The sequence below is a fragment of the Nerophis lumbriciformis genome, linkage group LG06 (assembly GCF_033978685.3).
Source record: "Nerophis lumbriciformis linkage group LG06, RoL_Nlum_v2.1, whole genome shotgun sequence".
Classification (NCBI taxonomy): domain Eukaryota; kingdom Metazoa; phylum Chordata; class Actinopteri; order Syngnathiformes; family Syngnathidae; genus Nerophis; species Nerophis lumbriciformis.
In genome coordinates, this window is record NC_084553.2 from 37315755 (window position 1) to 37335377 (window position 19623).

General features: G+C 40.0%; 1 protein-coding gene across 1 annotated transcript in view; it reads right to left on the minus strand.

The window, feature by feature from the left end:
* csmd1a (CUB and Sushi multiple domains 1a) overlaps positions 1–19623 on the minus strand; it is a 1090750-nt gene that overhangs the window by 494451 nt on the left and 576676 nt on the right. The window contains exon 5 of the mRNA XM_061964242.1: positions 18552–18759. Coding sequence (XP_061820226.1) covers positions 18552–18759 — 208 coding nt within the window. The remainder of the gene's footprint in view (positions 1–18551; positions 18760–19623) is intronic.

Sequence of the window (19623 nt, forward strand, 5' to 3'; positions counted from 1 at the left end):
AGTGAATACTTTGGCCTACTATGCTACTGTATTTTAATGTTGGTCATTATGGTGGTACTTGGAGAGCTAAGTTCACTTGGTGAAAAAACTTTCACAACCACTGTTTAGATAAACAAGGATATGTGTTCTACATCATAAGTATAGATGTATAGTGGTGACAAAATCAATGGGAACACAGTCGAACTCAGCAGTCCTGTCGTTACTCACGATGGTGCATTCAAGCATGAAACGCTCTGACTTGAGTGACCACTGCGAAGAGCCAGCCAGCGGCGAATAAACACACACCTATTTAATGTCAGCAATTGTCTTACAAAAAGATTCACTCCATACTTGGTGGTGGTAACCAGAGGTGGGTAGAGTAGCCAGAAATTGTACTCAAGTAAGAGTACTGTTACTTTAGAGATTTATTACTCAAGTAAAAGTAAGGAGTAGTCACCCAAATATTTACTTGAGTAAAAGTAAAAAGTATGTTGGGAAAAAACTACTCAAGTACTGAGTAACTGATGAGTAACATACACACACATATCATTCATATATATATATATATATATATATATATATATATATATATACACACATATATATATATATATATATACACACATATATATATATACACACACACATTTATATATATATATATACATATATACATATATATATATATATATATACACATATATATATATACAGTATATCATTTATATTTATTTATTTTGCCGTTTTTGTTTACATGTTAAAGGTGTTTTAATGAATATACATGCATGTTTAACACATATAGATTCCTTTCTTTCATGAAGACAAGAATATAAGTTGGTGTATTACCTGATTCTGATGACTTGCATTGATTGGAATCAGACAGTAGTGCTGGTAGCGTCCACGTTTTCAAATGGAGGAGAAAAAAAGTTCCTCCTTTCTGTCTAATACCACATGAAAGTGGTTGGTTTTTGGCATCTTATTTGTCCAACTTCCATATTCGTTTTTATACACTTTACAAGAAATACATTGGCGGCAAACTCCGTAGCTTGCTAGCTTGTTTGTGCTGGCTTTCGGAGACTCTTATTTTGAAAGCGCATGCGCGATGGAGCGGCACTTTTATTGTGAAGACAGGAACTGTGCAGTCAGTCTTTAGGCTTTTGACGGGATGAAATAAAAAAGGGTCTTTTTTCCTTCACACTTTTGATTGATTGATTGAAACTTTTATGATTAGATTGCACAGTACAGTATATATTCCGTACAATTGACCACTAAATAGTAACACCCCAATAAGTTTTTCAACTTGTTTAAGTCAGGTCATGTGACCACCTGGCTCTGTTTGATTGGTCCAACGTCACCAGTGACTGCATCTGATTGGTGGAACGGAGTGAACGTCACCAGTGACTGTATTTGTTGAAACGCAGGCACTATGACAGACCAAAACAAACAAAGCGTGCATTAACAGATCGATTAAAATTAGTAGCGAGCAGCGAGCTGAATGTAGATAAAAGTAGCGGAGTAAAAGTAGCGGAGTAAAAGTAGCGTTTCTTCTCTATAAATATACTCAAGTAAAAGTAAAAGTATGTTGCATAAAAACTACTCTTAGAAGTACAATTTATCCCAAAAGTTACTCAAGTAGATGTAACGGAGTAAATGTAGCGCGTTACTACCCACCTCTGGTGGTAACTGTGGTAAACTACTACAGTAGCTACAGCTGCTTATGGGGTAAACTGACTGTTTTATGGGTGCCACCCTTGCAGACCTATGTGCCACCCCTGACAAAAAAGGCTAGACACACCACTGTCCTAAGGGAGGGAGAAAAAAAAACACTGAGAGCACATTCACTTGGCAATATGTGCCATTTTGGGCACGCTTGGCCCGTCGGATTGAAGATTGGATGATTGCAACAGTCCATAGTGCTATCAAGCACAATTCACTTTCTTGTCCCCAGCACAGTTGCAAGAAGTGGGCTTTAGCAGTACATGCAGGTTTCTGAAGCAAAAGCATATGTCAGTGGTTCTCGACATCTTTTCACCAAGTACCACCTCAGAAAAAACTTGGCTCTCCCAGTACCACCATAATGTCATTCATCCATCCATTTTCTACCGTTTGTCCCTCTGGGTCGTGGAGGTGCTGTAGCCTATCCCAGCTGCATTCGGGCGGAAGGTGGACTACACCCTGGACAAGATGCCACCTCATCGCAGGGCCAACACCGATAGACAGACAACATTCACACTTACATTCACACACTACAGTAGTAGCCCTAAGTATTGATTCAAAACGAGGCAGAGGTTTTATTTAAAAATGATATTTAATATGTTTGGCCAATGTAACATTACACACAGTTTGAACAGTAACACTGTGTTTGAAAATGGGAAAATAAAACACTGTACTTTAATCAAGTGATTATTTGGCTTACCACTAGATGGAGCCAGTATACCACTAGTGGCTTAGTACAAAGAGAGCATGGCCAACTCAACAGGCACCAAGTTTGCTACCAAGGACCTGTGCTGGCTGTGCCTCGAAGCATGCCATTTCTGTCGTTCTGACGTTAGTTTTCCTGAATAAATAAAACCAAAATAATATGTTTAAATATAGTTGTCAACATACCTCAGCTCATACACTTACGATAAAGACACTCATTGAAATTATTATTTGCAGTGCCATTCGATGGAGCACCAGTACCAGTTTGAGAATCCCTGACATGTGCAAAAACAGAATTCTCATAAATCCATCAATCTATTAATCTTTTTCCACTTATTCAGGGTCGAATTTATTTCCGTTCATTACCCAAAGCTCATGACCATAGGTATGGGTAGGAACGTACATCGACTAGTAAATTGAGAGATTTGCATTTCAGCTAGGCTCCCTCTTCACCACGACCGACCTATGCACAGTCTGCATCACTGCAGGCAGACGACCCAACAATCCGCCTGTCTATTATGATACATGCCTGGATGTCATTTTTGGGGGGTCATGGAGGACATGTCCCCTGCACTTTTTAAAAATGCAACTTTTGTCCCTTGTACTCTTAACATTAAAAATAATGTCATGCTAATAAATGGGGACAGGTCAAACACTAGAGCAAGGCGGAAAATAGCCGCTCAGCCTGAATCTTATCCCTTTAGAATGTCCACACATTTATTGATTGGATTTCTTGGGCTGCCTTCTTGCCAACGTGACAATGATTGACAGCACACATGTTGCAGCTGATTAATCAGCAGTCAGATGCGAAAAATAAGAGCAAGTTGACCTCCACACTGCACTATAAAACACAAATAAGTCAGACAAATAATAAATCCAAACAAGAGTAGTGCAATGGCTTAAGCATCAGCCTTTTGTTCTAGAGGACAAGGTTAAATTCTCACATACCATAACAGGGAAACATTAACACATTTATAATACAACCTTGAAAAACCCAAGTAAAGTTATCCTAAATTCCAAACTATAAGGCGCTACTTGTTTCCTATTTCTTCAACCCTGTGGCTTATGAAACTAATTTATGGATGTATTTTTTTTTTATAATTGCCATAATGTTTTGTGTTCGGTAGTTTTCATTAAACCCAAGCAAATGACTGAAATGTTGTGTTGTTTGTGCTACGGCGCCATCTTTTGGACGAGTTTGCTCACTGCAGGTGCCTTGAGTTGAAAATACCTGTTTTGACTTAAACCGAAAGTACAATCGTCTATAGCAGGGGTGTCAAACAAATTTTAGCTCAGGGGCCACATGGAGGAATAATCTATTCCCAGGTGGGCCAGACTGGTAAAATCATTGCATGATAACTTAAAAACAAAGACAACTTACTCAGTGGACTAGTGGTTAGAGTGTCCACCCTGAGATCGGTAGGTTGTGAGTTCAAACCCCGGCTGAGTCATACCAAAGACTATAAAAAGGAGACCCATTGCCTCCCTGCTTGACACTCAGCATCAAGGGTTGGAATTGGGGGTTAAATCACCAAAAATGATTCCCGGGCGTGGCCACTGCTGCTGCCCACTGCTCCCCTCAGCTCCCAGGAAGTGAACAAGGGGATGGGTCAAATGCAGAGGACAAATTTCACCACACCTAGTGTGTGTGTGACAATCATTGGTACTTTAACTTTAACTTTAACTTCAGATTGTTTTCGTTGGCCAACAATAGAACGAGCACATTCTGAAAATGTACAAATAACAAATAATCGTTTTGACAAAACACTTCAAATTCTGAGGAAAAACAGAACGGACTTAGACTTTGTTTCAGTGTATCTACAAAGCCAATAAACATGAAGTCATAGCCTATCTGGGATTGAACAAAATAAATAAACTTTTAGGTGTCAAACACCTCATTTGTCATGGCCAGGTATTAACCCTGTGCTAACTCAACAAACTACACACACAGAGGTAGAAACTGTTGACGATGGTTGAGTTACACTCACTTTTCACATTTAGGGGCAATGAGGGTGCCAAAGAACAATGCGTTCGAAGCAGAAGACCTAAAACTGTAGGTTTGCATCTCATTTGTTTGAGGGGAGGAGCCAGACCCACACATTATACCATAGCTATATGCGCATTACTGCATACTGTACATTTGACACACCTGGTCTATAGTGTTTCAGCTCAAAAGCATTCTTCATTCATCATTTTAAGCAACGTTTGTAAGTTTCACAATTTGACTAAAACCAATTCAGACTTAGTCAACTATCCCACCATGTGTGATGTCTGTAGGAGTGTTTTCGTGCATATCTGTACTTCATGTAATGAAGCTAGCGTCATTAGCATTAGCTGATATGCTTAAGTGTTTACGAGTGTCTGTGTTAGTATTAAACACAAAATGGCATTATTTTTGTATGGTTTGGATTTCACAAAGTCCTCTGTAAATTCACCAAAACGTCACCGTGGTGTTATTAAGTCTGTTTAGCTGATCGGAGAGCTAGCTTCTGAAGCTAGTAGTAGGTCCATGACGATGACTTCTGTTATGTTTGATCAGCTGTTTTGCTGACATGTTATTGACACCGTTTGGAAACAATCAAGGTAATTTCACAGCGTATATCTGCTGTTTATAGTCCGATAAGATTAATATATGGAAAATATTTTTTTCTTCTAAAATTTAGTGGGTGCTGCTTATATCCCGGTGCGTTTTATAGTCCGGAAAATACGGGATACATTTAATTCTGTTATTTTGGTTATTTCATACAAAAAAAATATTGAACAATTTGTTTCCCTTTTATATTACTCCAAAGCATGCATCTAATCGTGCCTTGATACTATGCCCCCTTCAAGTCACGGTCCTATACGCAAGCCAGTTGTGTGTTGTTCGTCGTCTATAACCAATACAAACCAACTTCTCCACCGACTGTTCATGATAATAGCCACCTTGTAAAAATAAATTATCAGAGCTATCCGGAATACAAAGTCAAAATTTGTAAAATGAATGCTGAGTCCAGCTATTCATAATAATCACCCCTTTGCATGATATAACTAAACATAATGGCACACGATAAGACACAAATACAAGAAGAATGCAGTGTTGTATTATTAAGTGTTAGTGTATGTAAAATGCTAACAAGTCTGAGTGTAGTGCAATGAGTGCTGTTCTAGTTTTGATAAAAAGCTAAATTATGAAATGGCAGATTTAATTAGTTTTTGTGTTAATTTTGTTTTACCATGGAGGCATTAGAAGTTGACATCTCTTAATTCTAGCCTTGAAAGTTTCTCCTGGGGAAGTGTACCAAGGTCAAGGTACTATAATGAGATTCTGGCTCGTGGCTGAATCTAACACGTGTGTGTTCTATTCACTTTAAGTCACATAAGGATATTTTTTCTAATTCTCTCTTCTTGTATTTTGAAGTGCGCTGTAGAATTCTTGTGGACTCGTCTCTGTGGGACTATTAGGTCTCACAGCAATCAAGTCAGTTGAAACGGGGAAGTGGTTGCTGATGGGGTTGTGCGTGACTTTCGGTGGTTTGTTATTAACAAAGAGGGATATTCTGCAGGGGTATTGCGTTGGCATTCCTTCTGTTTCCAGATGATGTGGTATTATTGGTTCATTAACCCGCAATCTCCGTGTGACGTAAGAACGAGCATGTCCACATTCAGTTTCATAATTGACTTGAGTTTTAATTCAGAATGACTAAGAAAAAACATGTTTACATAATCATTCATTTCCAATGAGCTTTGAATTATTTACATTCTGTTTTGAATCCAATACATAGTTTAATAAAATGTGTACCATAAGAAATTGAGGATACTATACAATTATATCTATTATTTATTATTAGGTCTTGGACTGCGTTATGGATAACAGTTTCATCATTTGCAGTCACCCCATTATCTAATTATGTAATAATTTATAATTAGGGCTTTTCAATTATGCTAAAGTCTGGACAGGACTAAAGTGGATGTGAATGAGAGATTCCATCAGGTCTGTTAAATCAGTATAGCAAACTGTCGCTTCATAAAAAATAAAAAAAACTCATATTATATTGCATATTACAGAACATCCATGTGTCTTTAGTTCTAGCTGTGGTAAAATAAATGTAATAATTGTAGTGGACAGCGGGGAACAAAATATTATTAATTTCTCTTTGTTTCATTCCTTTGATGTAAATGCCTTCTGCCCATCCAGTGGAATAAAGTGGCACTGCAAAGGGTTGGAAGAAGAGAAAACGAAAATGACAGGGGAAAGGGAAATTAAATTTAAAAAAGAGGAATAAGTGAAGGTTGGAAGTAAGGCATGTTAAGTCGAGATATCTTTAAAAAAAAAATCCCCCCAAGGAAGGAATTCAATCTCAAGGATACTACAGTTTGATACCAGGCCTTCATTTGCAAATAATGTTATAATTTCAGCCAAGATCACAGTTTTGACTGTCAATATATCAAGTAATCATGATAAAATCATGTAAAGGGATTTTTTGTCTCTTTATTTCAAATACAAACGATGCAATGAAAAATAATTAAACAAAAAAAACTGACATTATTGTCTTACTTTAGAGGGCCTACTCACACTAAGCCAATAATACAGTATGCTAACTATACAATTGACTGTACTAGTAGTGGACATATTGTAGGTGATCCCCTAAGACTACGTGCACAATTGATATGTGAGAAAAGTATATTCCCCAGTCATTTAGGTCCACATTCACAGCATCATGCTCCAACCTGTGGTGTTTTGTTGTGTTGTACAACATGAAAGAGACAACTATAAACTGCGACAGATATTCTGGGCTATACAGAAGCGCTCCTCCGCTACGATCTACAACGGAACTACAGTTTTAGCAGGCCAAAGGTGCACTCTGGGAGATGTAGGCACTGGAACGAGACAAATGCTATAAAATGCAGTGTTGCAAGATCTTTTGGAGATATATTGATTCGTTTTGGTGTCGGCTGGCTCCAAATTAGCCCTTGAATCATCCAGCAGCTCAAAGATTGAATTGCTGCATAGACAATGTGTCAAATATTGTTTTTATTTCTGACAGCTAAAATGAGAAGTGCAGAAAGGTTTGTCTATCTCTCTGTTGTTGCTACTGCACTGATCACCTCCTTTTTGCCACAATGTGAGTAACTGTGGCAGTTTGCCCTTACCTTCCAAACTTGCTAAATATAGACACAATAGAGACCGCAAAACATTTTCAGGCTTGAAAAATCATATTGCGAGCACTAAATTCTTATATTTGCATCTCCTACTCCTCCTTATTCTGTACGTACCATATTTTTCGGTCTATAAGTCGCAGTTTTTGTCATAGTTTGGCCGGGCTCCAGTGCGACTTATATATGTTTTTTTACTTTTTTATTATGCATTTTGGGCAGGTGCGACTTATACTCCGGTGCGACTTATACTCCGAAAAATACGGTACATGAAGACAAACACGCTAAATGGATGGCATGAGCTCTTTTGCTTATTTAACCGACGCAAACATCAGTGCACATGCTAAATAGATCAGCTTTGCGTGCGCTAATTAGATTGCACTTGTTTTAATATACCGTATTTTTCGGAGTATAAGTCGCACCGTAGTATAAGTCGCACCGGCCGAAAATGCATAATAAAGACGGAAAAAAACATATATAAGTCGCATTTTTTGGAGAAATTTATTTGATAAAACCCAACACCAAGAATAGACATTTGAAAGGCAATTTAAAATAAATAAAGAATAGTGAACAACAGGCTGAATAAGTGTACATTATATGAGGCATAAATAACCAACTGAGAACGTGCCTGGTATGTCATACTTGCCAACCTTGAGACCTCCAATTTCGGGAGGTGGGGGGTGGGGGCGGGGGGCGTGGTTGGGGTGGGGGCGTGGTTAAGAGGGGAGGAGTATATTTACAGCTAGAATTCACCAAGTCAAGTATTTCATATATATATATATATATATATATATATATATATATATATATATATATATATATATCCCCGCGACCCCGAAGGGAATAAGCGATAGAAAATGGATGGATGGATATATATATATATATATATATATATATATATATATATATATATATATATATATATATATATATATATAAGAAATAATTGACTTTCAGTGAATTCTAGCTATAAATATATATTTATTTTATTATATATATATATATATATATATATATATATATATATATACATATACATATAAATAAAATAAATACTTGAATTTCAGTGTTCATTTATTTACACATATACACACACATAACACTCATCTACTCATTGTTGAGTTAAGGGTTGAATTGTCCATCCTTGTTCTATTCTCTGTCACTATCTTTCTAACCATGCTGAACAGCCTCTCTGATGATGCATTGCTGTGTGGCACGCACAAAAGTGCTTTCATCAAATGCACTAGATGACAGTATTGTCCTGTTTAAGAGTGTCACAACATTGCTGTTTACGGCAGACGAACTGCTTTACTGTAGACGTTGTTTATATTGTGGGAAAGCGGACTCAGGTGGGCTGGAGGGGGTGTGGCCTCCAGCTCCGCCTGAATTTCGGGAGATTTTCGGGAGAAAATTTGTCCGGGGAGGTTTTCGGGAGAGGCGCTGAATTTCGGGAGTCTCCCGGAAAATCCGGGAGGGTTGGCAAGTATGCTGGTATGTTAACATTACATATTATGGTAAGAGTCATTCAAATAACTATAGCATATAGAACATGCTATACGTTTACCAAACAATCTGTCACTCCTAATCGCTAAATCCCACGAAATCTTATACGTCTAGTCTCTTACGTGAATGAGCTAAATAATATTATTTGATATTTTACGGTAATGTGTTAATAATTTCACACATAAGTCTCTCCTGAGTATAAGTCACACACCTGGCCAAACTATGAAAAAAAACTGCGACTTATAGTCCGAAAAATACGGTACGCAAACCATTGGTAGATCAGGCGCTAAGACTCAAAATGCCACATTTAGAGTAACACATTTATCATTGAGCATTATAATTGCAGTTGAGCTATAATGACAATCACTACGAGAATAAGTCACAATTTGAGTGCTTGTGTCACAGTACATATGCACAGGAGCAGAACACAATTATTGCCAAAATAGGTGGACCTCAGGGTGCAATGCTCCCTTCCACCTGTTGGTATTGGGCTTTTTTCTAGTTGTCCAAAAAATCATTATCCCATGCTCGACAATAAAAAGTGAGAAATCCAATTTTATATGACTGCACTCGGGTTAATATGCTTACATGTGCTGTATGCTGTAGCTTTAAAGTCTGGGTCCCTATGGACTAAACTAAAACGCTTATTTTTTTATTTTTTTGTTATTGCATGAAATCCTATTAAGAGATGTTGATGCTCAGAGGAAAAAAATGTAAAAAATAAATTTAAAGAAAACAAACTGTCATATTTACTTTGATGACTTTTGGGCAAAATCATGCCCTAAGGGAAGGTGTGTCCAACACAGATAGAAAGAAAACGGAAACAGGAAATTATATGATATTACTTTAATATAAGCGTGATAAACATATTTCAGTAGGTCTTAAAAAAATGTCTGATTCCAATTTCTCGTGCACGCGAGCCTGCATGTGTGTGTGTGTGTGCAAGGGCGTGTACATGTGTGGCAGCCAGTCAACGCGACATTGAACCTGCCAGCTAGCGGACAGAAACATGAAACAGGAAATTGCTTTTGGGACAACCAATCGGAAAAAAGCTCCTGATAAACAGGAACAACCTGTCACAGAGGTACAGTCAGATGTCAATCATCTTCACAATGACCTGCCCACATTCTTCACTGAGGGAGTCAGTCATGTCTTAATCCCATGTCTGGAGAAAAGTACTTACATGGTAGATGGGATCATCCATGGCAGAACCTGATTGTATAGCATGCATGTACGCAGTTGCAAACAATAACTTGAATTGTTTTCTGTTAATGTGCAGCACCATTGTATAATGGTGAACATTATCTGCCTCGTAGTGAGGAGATCCAGGTTTGAATCTCCGTGTGGCGTTTACACGTTCTCCCCAGGCCTGCGTTGGTTTTCTCTTTGGATTTCAGCTTACTCCCATAAACACATGCATGGTAGGCCAACTGACCCTGAATGGTCCATAGGTGCGAATGTGAGTGTGAATTATTGTCTACATGTGCCCTGCTTGGATAGGCTCCGGTTCACACGTGATTCTTTGAGGACAAGCAATATACAAAATAGATGGATCGATGGGTTGTTTGTTACAACAGAGATTTTGCAGAAGCAGCCAATTTACGTAGAAACAGACTTATTTAATTACTAGCAATGTTATGTTATTTGCTATGAAATTTTACGAGATATTTCATCACCTGTTCATTATTACATTATCCATTAATACTGGATACAGTGGAACCTCGATTTACAAACCTCTCAGTGTACAAACTTTTCGATTTACGATACCGCAGAAAGAACAAAAATATGCTTTGGCGTACGATCCTTGTCTCCGTGTACTAAAGTCTCGCAGAGCAGCCATTTCTTACCTGGCAGCACAGCGATTTTGGGCAGGCTGATTGATCTCCTGTGTTCATTTGGTCAGCAGAGCACATTCCTGCTGTTAGCTACTTAGTGTTTTATAGTCTTTGTACAACATTTTGTCCAGTCTTGCTCACTCAATATGAGTCCAAAGAAAGCAATGGACAAGAGATGTGTGGTTTGAAATATTCACAATGTAACCACAACGTTGTCGACACTTCCGCTACACACACTGAAGACTAACCAACAAGTTAAAGTGGATTTTTTTTTTAATTATTACTCATCATTGTAACAATCTGGCTGTTAAAGTTAGGGAGTAGCTTTTGTGATTTCAAACTCTGCACCACAATGCTAGTGACAGTATGTGTGTGTGTGTGTGTGTGTGTGTGTCAGCAGGGCGGCTGAAATATGACAGTTCAGCTTGTTCTTGTTGTTTTGACTTTGTCAATAAATGAAAAGTGTATCCATCACCCCCTTGTTATGTTTGCTTGATATATAGTATTACAGGGATTCTCAAACTGTGATATGTGTACCACTAATGGTACGTGGGTTCTATCTAGTGGTATGCCAAACAATCATCTTATAAAAGTACAGTGTTTTTTTTCCTAAATTCAAACACAGTGTTACTGTTCACACTGTGTGCAATTTACAGTGGAAAACATATTAAATATACTTGTTAAATAAAACATTTACCTTGTTGTTAGTGAATACTTAGCCATACTACGTTACTGCATTTCAATATTGGTCAGTATGGTGGTACTTGGAGAGCCCAGTGTTTTTTGAGGCGGTACTTGGTGAAAATAGTTTGAGAACCACTGCAGTATTGTATAGTGTTTTGTAGTATGTTCAATGTGTACAAACTTTTACTAAAATATGGACGTTTGTCAAGGCTGGAACCCTTTATTCAGTTTCTTATGGAGAAAATTGATTCAATACACAATATTTTCTATTCACGAACCTTGTTCATAAATCAAGGTTCCACTGTATTATTGGACTTCTGTGCTAGCCACTGATTGTCCATAGCAAATACTAGGAGGGCTGTAACGGTACATATATTTGCAATCTGATTTTTATTAATTTTTTGGTATGGAATTGAATGCATGGAATTTGCCACACAGCACACGTTGTGTGTGGTACAAGAAGGACTTTTCTATCTAATCAAATACAAGCAACTGCAAAAGGCAATGTATTAGGCGTCAAAGCGTCCATCTAGGCCTATAGGGCACCTACACAAACTTGTGGCTGGTGGGGGTCATGGCTTGCGATAGTGCCAAAGAGAAGCCAGAACATGGATATTCTCTTCTGTTGTTTAGGAACACATCCACATTCTTGTTGAAATACGTCAACTGGGGTGTCCAAAGTATGGCCATTTGCTACAGCTACGTCCAAGGCAGTAGTTCCAGTCCCCATGTGCTTTTATCAGTGGTGTGCCGTCAGGGCCAGCAAGGCCTTCTCTGCTGGCCTAACGTAACCAGAAATCCTGATCATAATTAATACTTTTTAATTTACTTTCCCTAAATATCTAAAATTATTAATATTCTTCTCATGACATATTATGCTCGTTCCAGTGCTGTTGTTTTTAGTTTTAGTTTGTATCCAATCAGAATTCAGCTAGTTTTTGTTGCCATGCTGTACCAAATCTGCCAGACGCCTTCAGAATCAACAATGCAGGCGTCTCTATGCACTGTAAGTGAACGGGACATACACGTGATAGACAGTTGCGATAGCCAATCAGATCACGAGTTGTTGTCAGTAAGGCCTTCTCGCTGGCCTCACGTTAAACGTGATATTTACGCGTCCTGTGATTGGATACTCATTGGGACCGTTAGCGGATTAATTTGAGAACACATAGAGTTGAGAGACAGTTGCGATAGCCAATCAGTAGCTGATCACAAGTTGTAAACTTTTGTTGTTAAAGTGTGTCATGCTTGTCATTTAATTAACATTGTTACATGTGTATTTGTCGTCATCGTGTGGTCAGGGCAGTTGATATATCTTTGAAAAGTGTGTATTTTGAATCAAACTTTATTGACCGGAAGTTGCATAAGCCAGCAGAGAAATGTACGGTATATGTTTTAATTGCTGATGCGTTGTAATTTATTTTTAAATGCGCCAGAAAATAACCCGTTTTCTACAAACCCCGTTTCCATGTGAGTTGGGAAATTGTGTTACATGTAAATATAAATGGAATACATCCATCCATCCATCCATCCATTTTCTACCGCTTATTCCCTTTGGGGTCGCAGGGGGCGCTGGAGCCTATCTCAGCTACAATCGGGCGGAAGGCGGGGTACACCCTGGACAAGTTGCCACCTCATCGCAGGGCCAACACAGATAGACAGACAACATTCACACTCACATTCACACACTAGGGCCAATTTAGTGTTGCCAATCAACCCAGGTGCATGTCTTTGGAAGTGGGAGGAAGCCGGAGTACCCGGAGGGAACCCACGCAGTCACGGGGAGGACATGCAAACTCCACACAGAAAGATCCTGAGCCCGGGATTGAACCCAAGACTACTCAGGACCTTCGTGTTGTGAGGCGGATGCACTAACCCCTCCTCCACCGTGCTGCCCCTAATACAATGATTTGCAAATCTTTTTCAACCCATATTCAATTGAATGCACTACTAAGACAAGATATTTGATGTTCAAACTCATAAACTTTATTTTTTTTTTGCAAATAATAATTAACTTAGAATTTCATGGCTGCAACACGTGCCAAAGTAGTTGGGAAAGGGCATGTTCACCACTGTGTTACATCACCTTTCTTTTTAACAACACTCAATAAACGATTGGGAACTGAGGAAACTAATTGTTGAAGCTTTGAAAGTGGAATTCTTTCCCATTCTTGTTTTATGTAGAGCTTCAGTCGTTCAACAGTCCGGGGTCTCTGCCGTCGTATTTTACGCTTCATAATGCGCCACACATTTTCGATGGGAGACAGGTCTGGACTGCAGGTGGGCCAGGAAAGTACCCGCACTTTTTTTTTAGAAGCCACGCTGTTGTAACACGTGCTGAATGTGACTTGGCATTGTCTTGCTGAAATAAGCAGGGGCGTCCATGACAAAGACGGCGCTTAGATGGCAGCATATGTCGTTCCAAAACCTGTATGTACCTTTCAGCATTAATGATGCCTTCACAGATGTGTAAGTTACCCATGCCTTGGGCACTAATACACCTCCATACCATCACAGATGCTGGCTTTTGAACTTTGCGTCGATAACAGTCTGGATGGTTCGCTTCCCCTTTGGTCCGTATGACACGATGTCGAACATTTACAAAAACAATTTCAAATGTGGACTCGTCAGACCATAGTACACTTTTCCACTTTGCAGGAGTCCACCTTAGATGATCTCGGTCCCAGAGAAGCCGGTGGCGTTTCTGGATGTTGTTGATAAATAGCTTTCGCTTTGCATAGTAGAGCTTTAACTTGCACTTACAGATGTAGCGACAAACTGTATTTAGTGACAGTGGTTTTCTGAAGTGTTCCTGAGCCCATGTGGTGATATCCTTTAGAGATTGATGTCGGTTTTTGATACAGTGGCGTCTGAGGGATCGAAGGTCACGGTCATTCAATGTTGGTTTCCGACCATGCCGCTTACGTGGAGTGATTTCTTCAGATTCGCTGAACCTTTTGATGATATTATGGACCGTAGATGTTGAAATCCCAAAATTTCTTGCAATTGCACTTTGAGAAACGTTGTTCTTAAACTGTTTGACTATTTGCTCACGCAGTTGTGGACAAAGGGGTGTACCTCGCCCCATCTTTTCTTGTGAAAGACTGAGCATTTTTTGGGAAGCTGTTTTATACCCAATCATGGCACCCACCTGTTCCCTATTACCCTGCACACTTGTGGGATGTTCCAAATAAATGTTTGATGAGCATTCCTCAACTTTATCAGTATTTATTGCCACCTTTCCCAACTTCTTTGTCACGTGTTGCTAGCATCAAATTCTAAAGTTAATGATTATTTGCAAAAAAAAAAATATTTATCAGTTTGAACATCAAATATGTTGTCTTTGTAGCATATTCAACTGAATATGGGTTGAAAATGATTTGCAAATCATTGTATTCCGTTTATATTTGCATCTAACACAACTTCCAACTCATATGGAAACAGGGTTTGTATACTATTGATGTGTTTCAATGCAAAGTAGGGTGTAAATGTGTTCCTGTATAGTATTTCTCCAGCAATGGTCATGTGGTGACATCAATTATGGTATTTTGAGAGGTAATCATTGAAGTCGGAGATCACTGAAGGCCTAGGTGGGAAACGCACAGCCCGCCACTGGCTTTTACTGCTTTGTGGATGGAAATGTGGTTCCTTCCCAAAATGGTAAATGGATTTGTCAAGACTACAAAACTGTTGTGGTTACTAGCTCAGTTATGACAACAATGTAATGTTCTTGATTTCAAAAGAGACTGCAGATTGCTATTCTAGTATTGCTCAAATTTGGCAAATACATACCATCCATCCATCCATTTGCTACCGCTTTGTCCCTTTTGGGGTCGCGGGGGGTGCTGGAGCCTGTCTCAGGACAAGTCGCAGGTAGATTACAAAGCGAAAATCCCTAAGGCGCCTTCTTTATGATGAAACTAAAGCTAGTAATGATTAATTAAAAACACTATTTTTTTATTTGTTAAATTATACTATTTTACAGAGCAACAACATGCCTTATAGCGGGGTTTTATTTTTTAAGTGCTTAAACGTGATTGTATGCGTCGCCAGTAGCACCGCCCCCTTCAAATGGCACGCCGTCACAGATAAGCCATCTATGTATGTACATGCATATGTGTGTGTGTTCGCCTTTAGGGCCAGGGGAAAACGAGCAACAGCTCAAGCTGTCAGCGGGCCACTTAAGACCTGACACCGACATGCAGACATACACATAAATGGTATCATGAGAGTGCCACGCTTGACGTGTGGCTGGCGACAGGACTAAACACGCAATTATTCCCCCATCCTTTTGTTTCCGCCAAGTGCCATCCTCTTGAGCCCCTTTCATGTCACTTATTTATCTGTCTACCAATCAATTCCAATCGCTCCACACAGAGTCGTGAAATACGTCTTCCTGTTTTTGACAACGTCTTCTATCAAGACTCTTAAGGTTGTGGGAAGAAATACATGCAAAATTCCAATATAGTAGCATATTATGAATGACTCACCTCTGCATTTTGGATGCAAACACCTGGTCTCATGTATATTTGTATTTACCGAATGAGACCAAATACCACTTCCCCTTGAGCATTGAAAAGGACGCGGGACATAATTGCATTCCAAAGGGTTACAGAGTTGACATCATAAATAAATGTTGTAAGATTTATCAATTGAGTTAATCAATGTTCTCATGAAAGCAATTTATTGGTTTATCAGTGCAACACAACATAATTTGTCTTGCTTGAAGAAGGGGGGTAAAAGTGATGTCACACAAGGCTAATGAGGTCTCTCGGGAATGGCAGCATTTTTGCATCTCCTAAATCAATTGATGATGTGTAGAGAAACTCTAAAATAGGTCTCAATAGAGCCTCCAATCACCACAATGTTGTTTTCTCCACACAAATTGCCCCGTAGACATCTTTGTTGTTGACACCGATGGACATTATACAATACTGTGTTGAGCCTTTCTATGTTTCCCCAGCACCTTAAAGACCTGCATAAAGGGCCGGCCCCTGGCATAAACACAATATGCAGTTGTTTAGGGCCACAATGACAAGGGGGGCACAGGATCAGTAGCTGACTTCAGTAGCTGATCATGAACAGGGTCGTCGTGCTGTGCAGGTGTTTGCTTGTTCTACTTTGATGGACTGAATTGCTAATAGATAACATTCTACTTTGTTTCTGCTAAACGTCGATTCAGCGGTGAGTCAACATGTTTTTGTATTAGTTTTAATTAGGTTTGGCCGTGTCATTTTCAAAAGCCCACAGTGATAATTGCTAATTGAGCTTTGCTTCAAAAACTGTCACTGTGACGGATTTACGTCCATATTTCTCAAATGGCCGTACTATTTAAATGTATATTGTAGCAAAACATTTTCTTCAGCAATTATTACAAATTCATAGGATATTAAAAACATTTAAAAAATGGCTTTAAAGGGTTTGCTAATCGACCAGTCCAATATATACAGTAACTTGTCTCTCTCTCCAGCACACATGAATAGACAGCCGGATAGTCGAACCTCGGATTCAGGAGGAACAGTGGTTTTCGTCCTGGTCGTGGAACTGTGGACCAGCTCTATACTCTCAGCAGGGTCCTTGAGGGTGCATGGGAGTTTGCCCAACCAGTCTACATGTGCTTTGTGGACTTGAAGAAGGCATTCGACCGTGTCCCTCGGGAAGTCCTGTGGGGAGTGCTCAGAGAGTATGGGGTATCGGACTGTCTGATTGTGGCGGTCCGCTCCCTGTATGATCAGTGTCAGAGCTTGGTTCGCATTGCCGGCAGTAAGTCAAACACGTTTCCACTGAGGGTTGGACTCTGCCAAGGCTGCCCTTTGTCACCGATTCTGTTCATAACTTTTATGGACAGAATTTCTAGGCGCAGTCAAGGCGTTGAGGGGATCTGGTTTGGTGGCTGCGGGATTAGGTCTCTGCTTTTTGCAGATGATGTGGTCCTGATGGCTTCATCTGGCCAGGGTTTTCAGCTCTCACTGGATCGGTTCGCAGCTGAGTGTGAAGCGACTGGGATGAGAATCAGCACCTCCAAGTCCGAGTCCATGGTTCTCGCCCGGAAAAGGGTGGAGTGCCATCTCCGGGTTGGGGAGGAGATCTTGCCCCAAGTGGAGGAGTTCAAGTACCTCGGAGTCTTGTTCACGAGTGAGAGAAGAGTGGATCGTGAGATCGACAGGCGGATCTGTGCGGCGTTTTCAGTAATGTGGACGCTGTATCGATCCATTGTGGTGAAGAAGGAGCTGAGCCGTAAGGCAAAGCTCTCAATTTACCGGTCGATCTACGTTCCCATCCTCACCTATGGTCATGAGCTTTGGGTTATGACCGAAAGGACAAGATCACGGGTACAAGCGGCCAAAATGAGTTTCCTCCGCCGGGTGGCGGGGCTCTCCCCTAGAGATAGGGTGAGAAGCTCTGTCATCCTGGGGGAGCTCAAAGTAAAGCCGCTGCTCCTCCACATCGAGAGGAGCCAGATGAGGTGGTTCGGGCATCTGGTCAGGATGCCACCCGAACGCCTCCCTAGGGAGGTGTTTAGGGCAGGTCCGACCGGTAGGAGGCCACGGGGAAGACCCAAGACACGTTGGAAAGACTATGTCTCCCGGCTGGCCTGGGAACGCCTTGGGATCCTCCGGGAAGAACGAGACGAAGTGGCTGGGGAGAGGGAAGTCTGGGCTTATCTGCTTAGGCTGCTGCCCCCGCGACCCGACCTCGGATAAGCGGAAGAAGATGGATGGATGGATGGATGGAACTTGTCTCTCGCACAAAGTCAGCTTTGATAGGCTCCAGCTCACCTGTGCCCCTAATTAGGTCAAGCGGTATAGACAATGGAGGGATTTGATACAGTTAAAATGTCTAAGTAATACAGCTTTTTAAAGAGACATAAAGGTAGAATAATGTTACTTCATTTAAAGAGCAGGACCAGGTTTATATGTAATAGCATATATATCATCTGTAAATCATATGTTATCATTGTGTGTATTTTGGCTCTGCACATTTTTTTCTCACCATATACTGGGCGCCTCCGTCCCGCTGATTTCCAGGAAGTCATACTTGTCTTCCAAAAGGAAGTCATTGAAGACAAGAGCTATCGTGTCTCCCGGTTCAGCAAGAATTGACCACGTGCAGTCCAGATTGTTGTCATACTCGGCAGGGTATCCGGGGCTGGTTATAGAACCTGCGGTGCCTCGTAACGTGCCGCCGCACGCCCCCTCCGCTGGAGAGAGAAGAATGAGGATAATAAGTGAATGATGCATTGGCTTGCATGTCCACATGCTGTTTTGAGTGTCTGTCTATTGTGATCCAATACAAGAGTATAGAAAGCAGGAGCGGTAAGCGCTTATTCTTTCACGCCTCTGACGGCCATTACACCTTCATGAAGCCATGATGCAATGATGATAGTTTTGGATGAGGCGTTTTACACCTTTCTTTTTTCTCCAGGCACTTGCCTTAAAGCTTAGACACAGAAATAAAAATACATAATCATACATACGAATAAAACATGTTGGTTATCTGGATAGACTGCACCAATGGCTATTGTGTTTTCAAGTCATATGTCAATGTCAATGATTAATTTACAGTACGGGCCTATGTGTGACACATTTGTAATATACTAGAGCTGCAGCTATCGAATATTTTAGTAATCAAGTATTCTATCTAATATCCCGATCGACTAATTGAGTAATCGAATAAATCATATTTTTGCTTAATTAAGGTTTAATTATACATGTTAAGATGTGCCCTCAATTGTTGCGTTTGGCCTAATTGTCTTTTATTTCCTAAACGCCTGTTTTCATAATTGAAGGCTGACACGCACAGCTGAAATGCGTCCGTGGTTGATTGTGCCAATTTGCGTGTGCTAATAAAAACAGGTGCGCTCACAGCCCTATGTGCTGTGCGGTGTGACCGCATAAACCAAGTTATTGTGCAATTTGATGATTATTATATGGTGTTGTTTAAATGTTGGTTTCTCCACGCAAAACTTAGACACAGAAATAAAACTACATAATCATACAGACGTATAAAACATGTTGGTTATCTGGATAGACTGCACCAATGGCTAGTGTTTTCAAGTCATATG